The 18219-nt window shown below is 40.1% G+C and overlaps 1 protein-coding gene across 2 annotated transcripts in view; it reads left to right on the top strand.

The window, feature by feature from the left end:
* The window catches only part of il6st (interleukin 6 cytokine family signal transduce), an 82146-nt gene that overhangs the window by 17636 nt on the left and 46291 nt on the right, over positions 1-18219 (top strand). The window contains exon 1 of one of the 2 annotated variants that reach the window (XM_080186110.1): positions 11088-11235. The exons of the other annotated variant lie outside the window; for it this stretch is intronic. Coding sequence (XP_080042236.1) covers positions 11217-11235 — 19 coding nt within the window. The 5' untranslated portion in view covers positions 11088-11216. Of the gene's footprint in view, positions 1-11087; positions 11236-18219 lie in introns of those variants that run through there. 2 annotated transcript variants of the gene reach the window in all.

Below are 18219 nucleotides of genomic sequence, written 5' to 3'. Positions count from 1 at the left end.
GTAACAATAATGAATTAGGCCAGATAACGTGATTAAAGCTTCATGATGATTAAATATTATAATCAAGCAGGCATGCAGCAGTGGTGATTGGTGTTTAACATTTGGATCTTATGCATGATGTAACCTTAATAGTTGTGTGGATAGAGATAACTCTTATACCTTTATTGGTATATGTTAATTACTTGTAATTGAATTTCAAACTATATTTGCTTGTGTAATCCTGAATTCTGTACTCTGGCTGGCCAATAGCTGGCTTCCAAGATACTTGATATATAGCATGCAATAACTATAGTGTGAAAAAACTCCATGACTTGGTCTGGCTACTTTGATAACTGTGTTTATGTACAGGTTGATATCAATACACTAGGAAAAGTTACACTTTGTGAGCAGATTTTGAAGCTGTAAAGTCTGCTTCCCATCTGATATTAATTCATCACCTCAAGACATTTCCACCTATATGTTTCTGCATAAAAATTATGCAACTTGTTTAGGCGTTTAGAGGCAAAGACTGAAAAGAGACAGTCAACATGGCTTTGAGTGGAAGATCATGAGTTTTTTTTGAAGGGGTAACCTAGATTATAGATGAGGGCATTGCAGTTGATGTTGTGTACGTGGATTTAGCAAGGCATTTGACAAGAAAACACATGGTAGGTTGTAGCATAAGGTTAAATCTCACGGGATCCAGCGGGGAGATAGCCAACTGGATACAAAATTGGCTTGATGACAGAAGAGCCATAATGGTGGTTGTAGAAGGTTGTTGTTCAACTGGAGGCCTGTCCAGCAGTGTGCCTCAGGGATTGGTGCTGAGTCTACTGTTTTTTTTGTCATTTATATGAATGATTTGGATGGGAGTTTAGGAAACATGGCTAGCAAGTTTGCAGATGACAGCAAGATTGGTGGCATTGTGAACAATGAAGAAGGTTAGGATTGCAACGGGATCTTGATCAATTGGGCCAATGGGCTAATAAATGGCAGATGGAGTTTAATTTAGATAAATGTGAGGTGATGCATTTTAGCAGATCAAACCAGGGCAGGACTTCCTGAGTTAATGGTGGGGTATTGGGTAGTCATGGAACAAAGAGATCTAGGGGTACAGGTTCATAGCTCTTCGAAAGTAGGGTCACAGACGGACAGGGTGGTGAAGAATGCATTCGGCATGCTTGGTTTCATTGGTTAGAACATCAACAAGACATCCCAACTCCTGTTTAAAGTTGTACAAGACACTGGTAAGGTCACACTAGGATACTCCTGGGACTTGGTGCTTTGAGTTATAAGGAGATGCTGAATAAATTAGGACTTTTTTCCCTGGAGCATAGGAGATTAGAGATGATCTTATAAAGACCTATAATATACGAGGGACATATATCAGCTGTATAGTCAATGTCTTTTCCCAATAGTGGGGGTGCCTAAAACTGGAGGGCGTAGCTTTCAGGTGAAAGGGGAGAGGTACAATAGGTTCAAAGAAGCAGTTTTTTCACAGAGATTTGAGTGTCTGGAACAAGTTGCCAGAGGTAGTAGTAGAGGTGGGTACATTTTTGTCTTTTAAAAGCATTTAATCAGTTACGTGGATAAGATAGGTATAAAGGACTAAACGTGGGCAATTGGGACTAACTTAATAGTAAAAACTGGATTGCACAGACAAATTGGGCATAAGGGCCTGTTTCCATGCTGTAAACCACAATGACTCTATGACTCTAAGTCAGGGAAGTGGGATTAGGTAGAAGACTCTTGTAGCAAGCCAGTGCAAACTTAAAATGCTGAATAGCTTTCTTCTGTGCAGTAAAGATTCTGTGAATCAAGTAACAACTTAAAAGGTCATCGACATATATTGACCGTCAATAGGATATTACAGACGGAATTCTCTGACATCACCCATGGCTGGATTCTCCAAGCCTGCTGCAGCGAATGGAGTTTTGGCTGAATGTCAAATTCTCCATTATCGCTGGCAATGGTGGTGAGGCAAATGAGGTTAGAAAATCCCAGCCAATGTTAGAAATTCTCAACAGAAACTCCTTATTAATTTGGAGTTATCAGTTAATTTTTTTGTGTGGTATACCTTTGCACATCTAAAGAGCTATGAATATTTTAAAAACTAAGAAAAATAAAATAATGCTACATGACTGAGAAATTAATATTTGGTACAATTACAGAGGTTATTTGGCATTACAGGTAAGCCGGCCGTAAGTGTTTATCCCTAAGATGGGTATAGAGGGACATTCCATAACCCTCTATATCCATCTCACCCATGTAACTGTCTAAGTGCTTTTTAAAAGGCAAAATTATATCCCATATCCCCATAACTTTGCGCATTCTTTCTTTTCCGAGAACAATCCAATTCCTTTTTGAATACTTGCCTCCACTACCCTTTCAGGAAGTTCATTCCAAATTCCAACCATCCTCTGGGTGAAAACATTTTTTCCTTGCGTCACTTCTCCTTTTGCTCATTAGTTTGAAGCTGTGTCCTCTAGTTCTTGATCTACTCTTAAGAGGGAACAGTTTCTCATTGTTTACCCTGTCCATGCACTTTAGGCTCTTGAATACTTCTATCAAGCCTCCTCCCAGCTGCCTTTCCTCCAAGGAAAACAGACCCAGTCCCTCCAATCTACAGTTTATCCCTGGAATCATTCTTGTGAATTTCTTCTGTACTCTGTCCGGTACCTTCACATTCTTCCTCAAGTATAGTACCCAGAACTGGCTGCGATGCTCCAGCCTAATTGATTGCTGGCCTTTATATCTAAAGGACTAGAATTTAAGAACAAAGTACAGCACAAGAATAGGCTTTTTGGATCTCCTGTGCTGGTCATGATGCCCTAACAAAAAAAATTCTTCTGCTCTTAATCGGTCCGTATCCCCTCTTTCCTCTCTATTCATGTACCCCAGATGCCTCTTAAATGTTGCTAAGGTGCCTACTTCCACCACACCCTCTCGCAACATGCTCCAAGCACCCATTACACTCTGCGTGAAAATCTTTCCCCCTCTTGCCTTGAACTTGTGTCCACTTGTAATTGACACTTCTACCCTTAGAAAAAGCCTCTGACTATCTACCCTGTCAATGCCTCTCAATTTTGTCGACCTCTGTCAGGTCACCCCTCCGCCTCCGTCTTTGCAATGAAGACATTCCTAGTTTATTCAACCCCTCCTCATAACCAACACCCTTGACCAAGCAACATCCTGGTGAACCTTCTTTGCATTCTCTGCAAAGTTTCCACGTCCTTCTGATAATGCAGTGACCACATTAGGATAAGGATACAGAAAGTACGCTGCAGCTGTACAAAACCCTTGTTCCACCCCACTTATTGTGAGCATATCTGGGCACCACAGCTAACCTTGGTGGGAGTGCAGTATTGGTTTACAAAAATGATACTGGGTTTCAGAAGTTTCATTATGTCGAGAGGTTACAAAAGATTGACCTGTTATCTCTAGAATTTAGAAGGTTAAGGATTAATCTGATTGAAGTCTTCAAAATATTAACAGGAAAAGACAGGGTAGATAAAAGAGTTGGAGACTCTTGAATGAGGGGGCATAGTCTATAAACTAGGGTCATACCATTCAGGAGAGACGTTAAGAAGCACTTCTACACACAAAAGGTGGTAAAGGTTTAGAACCCTCTTCCACAAATGACAGTTGATGCTAGATGAGTTGCTATCTTTAAATCTGAGATAAATAATTTTTTTGTCAAGCAAAAGTATTAAGGGATTTGGGCCAAAGGCGGGTATATGGAGTTTGGATATATTAAATAGCAGAACAGGCTCGGTGAGCTGAAAGGCCTACTCCTGTTCCAGTGTTCCTAGTTGAGGCTGAACTAGTGCCTTGTACAAGTTCAACATGACCACCTAAATCTCATCCTGAATGCTTCTATTAATAAAATCTAGGATACCATCTGCTTTGTTAACAGCTCTTGCAAGAAACTGCCACCTTCAATGAATTATTTTTATATATATATATAAGGTCCCTTTGTTCTTGCACCCCCTTAAGAGGGGTCAGGGGAGGTGGCATGCAGGTGTGGGGAGAATATGCAAACTCCACACAATCAGTGAATCAAGCCAGGGAATTGAAAACTGGTCCCTGGCACTGAAGCAGCAGTGCTAGCCACTGTGCTATCATGCCACCCCACTAAGTAAGAAAAGGGTGGTAAAAGAGAGAATAGGGCTGATTATGATTTTTTTTTTAAAAAAGGAGACTTGCATGCAGAGGTAGGAGAAGTAGCAGAGCTATTAAACTAATATAACCTTTACAAAGGAGGAAGATGCTACTCAAGCCAAGGCGAGAGAGAGGAAGTAACTGGTATACTTGGGTACAGTGTAGCACTGTATCAGATGCCTTTTGAAAGTCCATATACACGTCAACAGCATTGTCGTTGTTAACTTTCTCTGTTACCACCTCCAAAAATCCCAGTTAAAAATGAATCCATGCTAGCTTTCCTTTAATTATCCTGAACTTGTCTGAATGGCTATTAAATTTTCTCCTGAACTATAGTTTCCAGCAGTTTCCTACCACTGTCAAACTGATTGTTATGCAGTTGCTGGCATTATCATTGCACACCTTTTCTAACAACAATGTAACATTTGATGATCATGATTGAGAAGTGTGGGAAAGCATTCAAGTGGAGCATAAACTTGAGCAAAAACTGGGCTATAAGATTTGTCAATTATTGGAAAAACCCATCTGGTTCACTCATCTCCTTTAGGAGAGGAAATCTGCCATCCTTACCCACCTGGCCTACATGTGATTCCAGAGCCACAGCAATGACACAGAAAATGTTGCCTGTCAGCTACGACTGTCACCAACTTTTACAGATGCACCACAGAAAGCATTCTTTCTGATTGTATTACAGCATGGCATGGCTCCTGCTCTGACCAAGACCGCAAGGAACTACGAAAGGTCATGAATGTAGCCCAGTCCATCTAGCAAACCAGCCTCCCATCCATTGACTCCATCTATACTTCCCACTGCCTCAGCAAAGCAGCCAGCATAATTAAGGACCCCATGCATCCCGGTCATGCTCTCTTCCACCACCTTCTTTCAGGAAAAAGATATGTACCAGCCAATTCAAGAACAGCTGTTTCGTTGCTGCTGTCAGACTTTTGAATGGACTTATCTTGCATTAAGTTGATCTTTCCCTACACCCTAGCTATGTCTGTAACACTATATTCTGCACACTCACGTTTACTTCTCTATGAATGGTATGTTTTGTCTGTATAGCACGCAAGAAACATACTTTTCACTATGTTAATAAATGTGACAAAAATCAAATCAAATATGGTTGACTCTCAAGTGCCCTCTGAAATGGCCCAGCTCACCACTACCTTCTCAAGGGCATCTAGGAATGGGCAATAAATGTTAGCTAGCCAGCAGCGCCCATGTCCCATGAATGAATCTAAAAATCAAAAATGTCTGAGCAGGCTCAGAGGGCTGAATGGCCTATTTATTTTTCTGTTTTCTAAGTACGTATCCCTAAAGCCTCTGATTAATATGCTGGTATTTCAGCCATTGTTTGTTGGGACTCTGTTTTAACCCTGGCTTTTGAATAGCCATGTGCTATTTGGTTTTTGCTGAGAGTAGTCTTATTACCGCATTACATAAGGACCTCTTGTAGCTGGATTCTTATAAAAATTGATGTATTTGGGTGGATTTGTGCATAAATAACACCTTAGCACTTGATCCCAGTAAATTTCTTTCAAAATAAAGTTAGAAACAATTCAGACGCATTTTAAACAGAAACCGGATAATCAAGTTGAGAAATTTTCTTCGTGTCAAGAGAATGAGGGGGACCATGTAGAGATCATTTTAAAAAAGACATCTGAATTCCCATTTACTGACTTAAAGGAGTTGCATGCCAAGATTTCAAATTTTAAGATTTTAACTGTAACAAATTAAAATCAACATTGACTTTAGCTAGTGAGGCAATTAATATTCTAAACTACGTAAAACAATTCTGTGACTGATGGCCCACAATACGTGTCCAATTTGGAACTGCTAGATTTCTCTGAATCTATCCCATTTAGCGCAGTGATAATACACACATGGATGGAGGGTACCCTTATTGTGAAGAAGGGATTTCATCTCCAGAAGGACATTGCAATGGTCACTCCTACCAATGCAGCCATGGACAGATGAAACCGTGGCAAGTAGATTAATGAGGACAAAGAGAAATTTCTTTACCCAGAGAGTGGCTAAATGTGGAACTCATCACTGCAATGAATAATTGAGACAAAAATAGATACATACAAGAAAAAGATGGATAATCTCAAAAGAGAAGGGAATATAGCAGTTTAAGCTGGTGGAATTGATTAAGAAACCTGGGAAAGCATTCAAGTGGAGCATAAACTTGAGCAAAAACTAAGCTGTGAAGTTTGTTTGTGCTGTATATCTCTCATTCTGTAGTGAATGTAATGTAATGACTATTTGCAACCAGAAAATAACTTTAATGTTGCCAATTTATATAGCTGGCTGATATTACATTTATTGAAACTTGGGAATGTAACTAACAGATGTTGTGTAATTTTAAAGTTAACTTGACACTGTGATAAACCTTATTTGCAAACGAGCATGATGAATTATAGCAATGCAGTTATTGTGACATTTGTGCATAATTTTTCTGTGATGTAGTTCAAGTTATTTATCAAGCAAAATGTTCACTTTTTCTGTTTGTGTCTGTTCAGTTGATAAAATTGTTTGTTTTATATAGAACTTTTTGGGAGGGTTGGTGTGATTATGGAATCATTTTATAATTGATTACATTTGTATGAAGCACCTCAAAGACTTTTTAAATTAATTTGTGGGACGTGGGTGTCACTGGCTAGCCAGCATTTATTGCCCATCTATAGCTGTCTTTGAGAAGGTGGCAGTGAGCTGCCTTCTCAAGGGCAACTTTATTCACTTTGGAAGCAAAAACAAGAAGGCAGATTACTATCTGGCTGTAAATTGGGAGAGGAGAGTGTACAGTGGGACTTGGCTGTCCTTGTGCACCAGTCATTGCAGGTAAGCATGCAGATGCAGCAAGCAGTAAAGAAGGCAAATAGTATATTGGCCTTCATTGCGAGAAGTTTTGTGTACAGGAGCAGGGATGTGTTGCAATTATGCAGAGCATTGATGAGGCCACACCTAGAATATTGTGTGCAGTTTTGGTGTCCTTTTCTGAGGAAGGATGTTCTTGCTGTTGAGGGAGGCTGATTCTGGGGATGGCAGGACTGATGTATGAGGAGAAATTGACAGACTAGGTTAGCATTGTTTTCGTGGTAGTTCAAATGAATGAGTGAGGAATCTCATAGAATCTTATAAAATTCTAACAGGACTAGACAGGGTACTTGCAGGAAGGAGGTTCTTGATGGTGGGGGTGTCCAGAACCGGGGTCACAGTAACTGAGGATACAGGGTAGACCATTTAGGATGGAGATGAGACCTTTCTTCACCCAAAGAGTGATGAGCCTATGGAATTTGTTATCATAGGAAGTAGTTGATGCCAAAAACATTGAATGTATTCAAGAGGCAGCTAGATATAGCACTTAGGGCAAATGGGGCCAAAGATTATGGGAGAAAGCAAGATTAGGCTATTGAGTTGGATGATTAACCATGATCGTGATGAATGGCAGAGCAGACTCAGATGGTCTCCATCTGCTCCTGTTTTCAATGTTTCATAGCAACACTGCAGTTCACGTGCCATTGGTTGACCCACAGTGCTGTTAGAGAGGGAATTCCAGGATTTTGACGCAGCAGTTGGTAAGGAATAGTGATGTATTTCCAAGTCAAGATGATGAGTGGCTTGGAGGGAAACTTGCAGGCGGTAGTGTTCCCATGTATCTGCTGCCCCTGCCATTCTAGATGGAAGTAGTCTTGGGTTTGGAAGGTGCTTTCTAAGGACCTTTGCTGAATTTCTGCAGTGCCACTTGTAGATAGTACACACTGCTGCTAATGAGTGTTGGTGGTGGAGGGAGTGGATGTTCATGGATGTGGTGCCAATTAAGCAGGCTGCTTTGCTCTGGATGGTGTCAAGAAAGTTGTTGGAGCTGCACCCATCCAGGCAAGTATGGGAGTATTTCACTACACTCCTGTAGGTGGTGGACAGGCTTTGGGGGGTCAGGAGGTGTTACTTACCACAGTATTCCTAGCCTCTGACCTGCTTTTGTGGCTTGGATGTCAAGTGGAGGTGGTTAGAGTGTCTTACTGGTGATGGTCATTGTCTGGCATTTGTGTGGTACAAACGATACTTGTTAACCCAAGTTCAGCTTTTGTTCAGGTCTTGTTGCATTTAGTCATGAATGGTGCTGAACATTATGCAATCATTGGTGAACTTTTAGAAATTTTCTATAATTTATGTTCATAGAATCCCTACAACACAGAAGGCCATTTGGTCCATTTGAGCCTGCACTGTTAACAATCCCACCCTGGCCCTATCCCCATAACCTGCATATTTACTCAGTTAATCTCCTGGCAGTAAGTATTTTAGCATGGCCAGTCCACCTAACCTGCATATCTTTGTACTGGAGGAGGAAACCAGACTATCCAGAGGAAACCCACACAGACGCAGGGAGAATGTGCAAACTTCACATACACGGTCACCCAAGGGTGGAATCAAACCTGGGTCCCTGACACCATGAGGCAGCAGTGCTAACCACTGTGCCACCATGTTGTCTGTCTTTTGTGGAGGAGACTCTTTTTTTGGTACGTGTTCAAGTCAGGGAAGGTTTTGATATTAAAGATATGTGAAATGAAGAACAATACAATGGAGATTGCCACCCCATAGAAGTTCTGTGAATTGGCATGTTGGAATTTTACTAGCTTGCATAATAGTTGTGGGTATAAATCTTAAGAGCTCAGTGTGCTTGATTTTTATGGTATTAATGAACTCTGACATTAAAATGAACAGAAATGTGCCAACAAAAACCCTTTTTCACATTATTTCATACGTTAGAATCCCAGTTGATATAATTGGACAAAAGATCCCAGAATGGAACCATAGCTCAAAAGACCATAACTTTTTCTTGATAAAAGCACAGAGGAACAGTCACAGGACTACTAATTTGTTTTAACAATAAGGAAAAAAGCATTGATCAAACATTAAAAAGTTTAATTTTTACATGATAGTCTTTTACTCCCCTTAGCTTAAAAAATACACAGATTTAAAGATTGACATGGATTACAAAGTACTACAGTAGTCTCATTAACACAAAAGGACCCATTTAAGTGCATAAGATGACTGTGGTCAAATACACACACGCCTTTCTGAATCCCAGTAAGTGTCTGTGGATTTCTCCTCTGAATTCAAAACTTTAAACTTTAAGATGATTATGTGAAAGCTTTCAAATTTCATTCCCAAAAATATGCTTTAAAATTTTCTTTCATCATAATGCTTTCCCTGAACAGTTTGCATTTGAAATCCAATCCTGGTTTTCAAGATGACACTTAAACAAAGCTTTTCCTCCACTTTTAACAGTGAATCCAATCCAGGAACTTACGCCAACACCTTCAGGATATTTTTTGTCTTGGCTGCTGTTTAAACTGATTTAATTCTCAATTCCCAGACTCCTACTAAAATGATAACAAATGTTTCACCTACTTCTAAGGTCTGCTGTCACACTTTAAATCTAGTTGCAGCAATTGTCTCTTTAACTCAGAACACCTAGTTTACTCTTCCTTGTATTCTTCTGAACAATATCTTGCTCTCTGTTTTCTTATTCCAGTCATCTTAATATTCTGTTACAATTCCCTGGTTATCTAGACTATAACTTGCACTTTAGGAAGCCTGCCTCTTTGAAGTCCCCATCCTATGCAGTCTTTCTTCCTTCAGAGTTGGGAGATGCTCACTCCCCAAGATCTTGTCTCCAACTGCCAACAAATTAGCTAAACTAATTTATCCTGACAATGCCCCACTTGCTAAACAACACCACGTATCTTGCTGGCCTATTTATTTACTCTTCACCATAGCTGCCTCTAAACACAATAGAAACACCGTTGGAATTTAACCAATCCCCTACATAAGAACAAAAGGGAGCAAGGTCATCCGGCCCCTCGAGCCTGCTCCGCCATTCAATAAGATTATGGCTGATCTTTTCGTGGACTCAACTCCACTTACCCACCTGCTCACCATAGCCCTGAATTCCTTTTTACTGTTCAAAAATTTATCTAACTTTGCCTTAAAAAAACACCTTTTGCCTAGATGATTCTTAACTATAGGTTTGACCCGTTCAAACACAGAAACATTAAATTTAAAGCTATACCTTATTTCTAATGTTTACCAATACAAATATAAATCCATTGAAACTACCTTTTTATTTCCTAACACATTTTTAACTTTGCCAGCCACTGGATAAATTGAATAAAAGTCTATCAGGAAGATGCTGCTTGTTGCAAGGGATTAGGTGTTCTGTGCAACTTGGCATCTATAGATGTTGGGAATTTCGTTTTCCACTGCTGGGTACTCAATTCTTTTATTATCCTTTTTTTTGCATGGAATTTTCTCTTCACTGCTATTATGTTGCTTAATTCAAACTATTAGATAATTCAATCCCTTAGCATGGAAAATAACTGCATTACATATCAGGAGAAAACTGTATCTGATCGCAATAATAACTTAATTCCACCTCCATAACATCTGCCTCAATCAGACTGCTGCTGAAACTCATTCATGCCTTTTGTTACCTGTTTGTTCCATCGTGCTTTTGGCCGGTATCTCGAGCTTAATACTCTAAACCAACTTATCCTATCCAATACCAAGTCCCTCTCTCCTATCTCCAACTTTTACTGACATTGGCTCCTGGTTCCCCACTGTCTTGAATTTAAAATTCTCATTCTTGTTTTTTTTAATAAGTTCCTCATGATGTCACCCATCCCCCAGCACTTCAGCTCCCACTAGGACTCTCTGTTTCTCCAGTTATGGTTTCTTGTGCTTCGTTCCACTGAAGTAGTATTCAGAAACCTAAAATCTACCCAGTGGCATTTATTTTTGATTTCAGGTTTTTTTGAATAAAGTATGACTCTGAGGTTAATGCTCTACAGGCACAAATAAACGTGTAAGCCAATGCTCAAGTGAGGGGGCAGTCCTAGCGTGACAAGCAACTGGAAGCTATCGTTGTGAAACTGCGTGGTTCTAGCTAGTTGAACTCAGTGCTACTAATGTGTGAGGATCCTTAAGTCTGTGCTGTCAGTGTGTATTGAAGCTCTCTGGAATTGGTGATTTGGGATGTAATCATCTATGATGAGTATGCACATATATATTGAATGAAAGGAAATCACAAAGGTAAGTAATGATAAATTCCTATATTTAAAAAAAAATCACTCTAACCAAAAATAAAGTTTAAAAAATATAGGATGAGCAATCAATCCTTTGCGTTTAGGCAAAATGTATGCAATCTGTTCCTTTTTTATAAGGAAGAGATCATGTGTTATTGTAGGGTAACTGATTATAGTATACAGCAGGGGGCGTATTCTCCAACGTTTTCTGTAAAGCTTATGGACAGCACTCTGTTAGGAAATGTATAAGCAATTCGGTGAAAGCCAATAATTTGAAAAGCCTCCTTGTTTTTTTAAGGTTGATTATGCAGTGAAATGATCAGGTACAAAATTGTCACTTGTCAATTTATGGTCTGAAATTTCAGTGCATTTTTAAAAACTGCATTTCTGAGCAGTCATATGAAAAAGGGACATGTAACTACTACACAATACCAGAAATAGGAAAATGTAGGACTCAATGATTGCTGCATAAATTCAGACTATTATTGTTTCTTTGGAATATTTTCATCGCGCAAATCAGTTTGCACTTCTTGGTTCCAAATAAAAAGTTATATAACTGAACTTTGTGATTTTACAGATGTTGATAGCAGTAGGTTTGATATACATTATTACTTGAAAACTACTAATCTTTCTGTAGAATTGTGTTCTCATGATTGAGATATTTTATAAGAACAATTGTGATTTCAATTAACCGGTTTTGTTGTGTCCAGTCGTTGACTCATTTAGTACGCTGCTTTATCAGTGAAGTAGGTTTACAGCAGAATGGTTCTGCAAAGGAATTAACAAGGTGGTAGTGACTGTATGATTTATGTAATATAATTTGAGTTAGTAGAGGATTACTCTTGTATGGAAATTGCCACAGATCACTTGCTATAGTAGTTTTCAAAATTTTCATGTAATTTCATGAGAAAAATGACCACCATTTATTTTTCCAATTATTCTATGCCTCTTTTAAAATGAGATCACGGATTATTAAAACGTCCTTGGTTTTTGTAGGATTAAATCACCTTCTTAACTGTGCATAAACTTTTCTCTTTTATTGGAGCTCTCCTGTCCGCATTGCACAGCATGTAACAGCAATGACTTGGTATTTTTACAACACTTTCAATATGGTGAAACATCTCATGGCAAAAGTAGTGAACTAGACTGGATAATCTGTAAAAACAGACCTAGTTAACATACATGAGGCAAAATATAGTTTACATGATAAACTGACTTCTTCATAGTACGGTAAAATACAGCAGACATGTAGAACATAAACACATATTGCAATGTGAATAGAGTGTGCCTTCAACAGAATGGAAAATTGAAATTTAGTAAGAGTATAAAATCAAAGTGGAAAGACAAGGCTCTTTTCCTTTTTAACTTTTAATACTTATGATCCTGGACCAGATCCCTATAATTTTGGTATGATCCAGATAACTAGTCAAAGTTTGAAATCCCAGATACATAAGTAAAACCTCAAGGTACTACAGTTTTAAACAAACAAAATAAATGTTGCTATACAAAGTCAGAACAGTAAAACAATTTAAATCTATCTGATTCTCTAACATTCAGAACTGACACAAGAACAACTTCTTTCTCTTTTGCCATCAGACTTTTGAATAGGCCTATCCTGCATTAAGTTGATATTTCTCCAAACCCTAGCTATAACTAACACTACATTCTGCAGTCTCTCATTTCCGTCTCTATGAACACTATGCTTTGCATAGTGCGCAAGAAAGAATACTTTTCACTGTATACTAATACACGTGACAATAATAAATCAAATCAAAGTACAAGTGAATTAACGGGCAAACTGTATTCCAGTTGGACGACAAATGGTAGATGTGACCAAAACGGATCCCACAAATTTCTCAGCAACCCACTCAGATGTCAGTAATCACTGCGAATCAACCAATGTCTAAAATTGTCACCCTTTGAGAGAACCTAAGAACATAAGAAATAGGAGCAGGAGTAGGCCATCTAGCCCTTCGAGCCTGCCCCGCCATTCAATAAGATCATGGCTGATCTGTCGTGGCTCAGTTCCACATTCCCGCCCTCTCCCCATAGCCCTTAATCCCCTCGCTTATCAAAAACCCATCAACCCACGTCTTAAAAATATTTAGCGAGGCAGCCTCCACCACTTCAACGGGCAGAGAATTCCAGAGATTCACCACCCTTTGAGTGAAGAAGTTCCTCCTCAACTCCGTTCTAAACCGCCCCCGCTTTATCTTGAGGCTGTGCCCCCTAGTCCTACTGTTCTTTCTGAGCGGGAAGAGTCTCTCCACCTCTATCCTATCCATCCCATTCATCATCTTATGTCTCAATGAGATCTCCCCTCATTCTTCTAAACTCTAACGAGTACAAGTTTATTCAGCCTCTCCTCATAGTTCAACCCCCTCAACTCTGGCATCAGCCTAGTAAACCTCCTCTGCACTCCCTCCAAGGCCAAAATATCCTTGCGTAAGTGCGGCGACCAAAACTGCAGACAGTACTCCAGCTGCGCCCTCACCAGTGCCCTGTACAGTTGCAGCAAGACCTCCCTACTTTTATATTCAATCCCCCTCGCTATGAAGGCCAGCATCCCATTCGCCTTCCTGACCACCTGCTGCACCTGCAGCTGGGTTTTTGCGACTCGTGCACAAGGACCCCAAGGTCCCTCTGCACCGTTGCATGCTGCAGTTTTTCGCCATGTAAGTAATAGTCCTTCCTACCATTATTCCTACCAAAGTGGACAACTTCACACTTGCCAACACTAAATTCCATTTGCCAGTTCCTGGCCCATTTGCCAGTTCCTGGCCCATTCGCCCAGCCTATCTAGATCCTTCTGCAGACTTTCCACACCCTCTGCACAATTTGCCGTTCCACCAATCTTGGTGTCATCAGCAAATTTTGACACCATACACTCAGTTCCCTCCTCCAGATCATCTATATAAATGGTAAATAGCTGAGGCCCCAGAGACTTCGTCTTCACCTTATGAGATTTAGGCTCTGAATTCCTTCCAAAATTTATTCCAGTTCAGACTGCCTCAACAACTGTTCACTTCCTAGGGTTTCAATCTTGTTTCCCAAGACAACATTGCCTTAGATTCCCAAGTTTGAACCCCAGCATCAGCTCACCATCATAATTCCAGTTTCTCAGCCATACTGAGCAGAACACCACTGCTCTAAAGGGCTTTTGCCCCCGAGCAGTGCACAGCGGGGAGTTATCGATCTCTCACAGCCTTTTCAGCTCTCCAGATTTTCTTCCAAGCCCTCGCTACCTAAAGCTTGGCAACCCAACTCCTCAGAGCAATCAACAGCACTACAACTGCAAGAAGCTTCTTGTCCTACTGTTGTCTAAAACTGACTGAACTTTGAACTGTTCCACTAACCCATGAGTTGATCTGGGCAACCTATCAAAGCATCCGCAAGAGGGTCCTGCCTAGTAACAAGTATAGGAATATGTGTTTTGAATGTTACAGTTGTCACAAGTGTTTGTTCACAAAGCACAGGATAAAAAAAATTCTTGACATTCTGTATCAATTTGAGGCAAAAATTATTTAAAACCTGGGATCCATGATTAATACTGTATTAAGGGAAAGAATCACGTGAGAAGAGATGTGGTAAATCTAAAGAAAGCAACTAGATAATACAGCAGGGTAGCAATTTGAGTAACGATAGCCATAATGTGGAAGGAAAGGGCACAGCATTTAAACTTGCGATTGCAGCAGGTCAAAGATCGCAAAAATGGCAAAAGACAAGAATTAGAACATAAAAACACAAGGAGTAGGAGCAGGAGAAGGCCATCTGACCCATGATGATAATGGTTGATCTTTTCATGGGTTCAGCTCTGCTCACCAGACCTTAATTCCTTCCTTATTTTGATGCAATGCCCCCTAGGTCTAGTTTCACCTGCCAGTGGAAACTGCCTCCCTGCTCCTACCTTATCTATTCTCTTCATAATATATCTCCAAAAGATCTCTCCTCATTCTTCTGAATTCCAATGTATAACCCCAGTCTACTCAGTCTCCCCATAAGCCAACACTCCCAACTCTGGAATCAACTTAATGAATCTCCTCTATACCCCCTCCAGTGCCAGTATATCCTTTCTCAAGTAGGAGACTAAAACTGTACACAGTACTCCAGGTGTGACCTCACGAGCACCTTATACAGCTGCAGCATAATCTTGGTGTTTTTAAACTCAATCCCTCTAGCAACGAAGGACAACATTCCATTTGCCTTCTTAATTACCTGCTGCAGGTGCTCTGTACCAGCATTCAGAACAAATTGGATGAATTTTTAGTACAGATAGAAATAATTATGCATAGTCTAATAGCCAATGCAACCACATGGTTGTGAGATCAGCTGAGACCTGAATGTTGAAGGGTATTTGAAATTTTAAAGAGACAGGAATTTAGGAAAACGTGGAATACTCGAGGATAATCAAGGATGTTATGAGTGCAATAGTGAGAGATTACTTTGACTCAAAAGCAAGATGTAGAATTAGTTTGGGTACAGATAAGTAGAAAAAAAAAGTCAGTTGTGCAATTAATAGGCCCCAACGATAGATGCACCGTAGAATCTAATACAGCAACAAATAAAGGGGGCATGTAAGAACAGCATCGCAATAATCACGGGTGACTTTAATCTATATTTCAATTGAAGCAGATTGGCAAAGGAGCATAAAAAATAATTCATGAAAGTGTATTTGAGACGGTTTCTGAGAGCCAACCAGGGAACCAGATAATGTGTAATGAAACAAGTTAATCAATAACCTCAGGGTAATGGAGCCTCTAAGTGACAGCAATCGTAACACGATTCAAATTCAACTTCAGTTTAGAGGGGACAAGTGTGAATTAAATCTGTTTTAAACCTAAACAAAGATAGCTAGGAGTATGAAAGCAGAGCTGGCTAAAGTGAGTTGGGAAACTAGATTAAATAGTAAGACAGTAGAGGTGCAATAGCAGACTTCTAAGGAAAATTTAATAATTCTCAGCAAAGATTTACCCCAATGAAAAACATTCATCAAAGAGTCTATTGCCTGTGACTGAATAAAAACATCAAATTAAAGAAACACTACAGATTAGTGGTAAATCAGATTTTAAAAAGCAGGAAAGAATGGCTATAAAAATAAACTTGATGAAGGGGCAACACTCCCAAAGCTCGTACTAACAAATAAACCTGTTGGACTTTAACCTGGTGTTGTGAGACTACTTGCTGTGCCTACCCCTGGCAACTTCACATTATAAAAATAAATAGTTTGAAAGAAAACTAGCTGGTAAGGTAAAACAGATAGTAAAGGTTTCTACAAGTATTTAAATGCAAAAAGAGTAAATAAAGCTAGTTTTGATCCTCTAGAGAATGAGTCTGAGGCATTGACAATGGAAAACGAGGAAATGGCAGGGGCATTGAACAAGTATTTTGTGTCTTGAAGTCTTAGAAAACATCCCAAACATACTTAAGTTCCTCTCTCCCATTCACCCCTGAATTTAACAGTCACTATCAGCGGGAAAATGATGCTGGGAAACTTAGTCCAAAAGGTGCATAGCCTGCATCTTCGGGTCTTTAAAATAAGTGGCAGCAGAATCATAGAGGCATTGCTTGTAATATTCAGAAATTCTTTTTATTCTGGAAAGATGCCTTCAGATTAGAAAATAGCAAATATGATCTTTGTTGAAGAAAGGAGAGATACCAAAAGCTGGAGACTATAGACCAGTTAGCCTAACATCAGCCATAGCAAAATTGCTAGAATTCATTAGGAGGGTGCTTAGAAAACCATAATGGGATTAGACATAGTCAAAATGATTTTGTGAAAGTGTTGCTGAATTGGTGAGATTTCTTTGAGGAAGAACTGGAGCTGGAGTCTAATGTTGCAGTTGTACAGAACGTTGGTTAGGCTGCATTTGGAGTACTGTGTACAGTTCTGGTCGCCTTACTACCAGAAGGACGTGGAGACTCTGGAGAGAGTGCAGAGGAGGTTTACCAGGATGTTGCCTGGTATGGAAGGACTGGGGTATGAGGAAAGATTGAAGAAATTGGGGCTCTTTTCCCTTGAAAGATGCCGACTGAGGGGGGATCTAATAGAGGTATATAAGATTATGAAGGGTATAGATAGAGTAAACAGAGGTAAGCTATTTCCTACAATAGAGTCACGTAGGACAAGGGGCCATGGACTTAAGGTGAGGGGGGAGAGGTACAACACAGATATTAGAGGGAGGTTTTTCACACAGAGGGTAGTGGGGTATGGAATGCTCTGCCAAGTAAGGTGGTGGAAGCAAACACGCTAGAGTCCTTTAAGAGTAACTTAGACAGGCACATGACTGAGTTGGAGATGGGTGGATATAGGAGAACCTTTAGTTAAGGGTCATTAGCGTTGGGGTGTCCCTAGAAATGTAAATGGGTATAGTATGATAATGTTTTTCTCTTTTCATTCACAGATTTTAAGTCGGTCCACCTCGTGCCCAACGAGGGGCATACACGCAATGGGTCGTACTGGGGCTGCTCTTGGTTGTTTGAGATTGGCCTAGTGCTTCATGTCGTTAGTGTGTGCCTAAACTGGACAAGATACTGGGCAAGATGACAGCTCAGTGACTATTGCTGATTGCTGTGCAGACACATGGATTTGGGCCGGTGTCTGTGGGAGTTTGCGCATTCTCCCCGTGCTTGCGTGGGTTTTCTGAGTGCTCCGGTTTCCTCCCGCACCCCAAAGATGTGCTGTTAGGCTGATTGGCAGGAATAAATTGCCCCTAAATCAGTTTTCCCTCAATCTGGATGGCCATAAAACATTAGATAGGGGTCATGGGTAGAGAGGTGGTGTTGAGATGGCAGCGTGGGCTCGTTGGGCCGAAGGGCCTGTTTCCCAGGCTGATTTTGTTCTTTGTAAGTAAGATGGCTAAAGCAGAATCAATAGATGTAGTATACTTGGATTTCTAAAGGTGTTTGATACGGTATAAGTTGTTATATCAAGTGTCATCTAACAAAATAAGAGCACTTGCTACAGAGGGCACCATCCTCGCATGGATAAAGG

This window comes from Carcharhinus amblyrhynchos, chromosome 1 (assembly GCF_965287045.1).
Source record: "Carcharhinus amblyrhynchos chromosome 1, sCarAmb.v2.hapA, whole genome shotgun sequence".
Classification (NCBI taxonomy): domain Eukaryota; kingdom Metazoa; phylum Chordata; class Chondrichthyes; order Carcharhiniformes; family Carcharhinidae; genus Carcharhinus; species Carcharhinus amblyrhynchos.
Note: the sequence above shows the minus strand (reverse complement) of the source record. Positions and strands in the feature narration are given on the sequence as shown.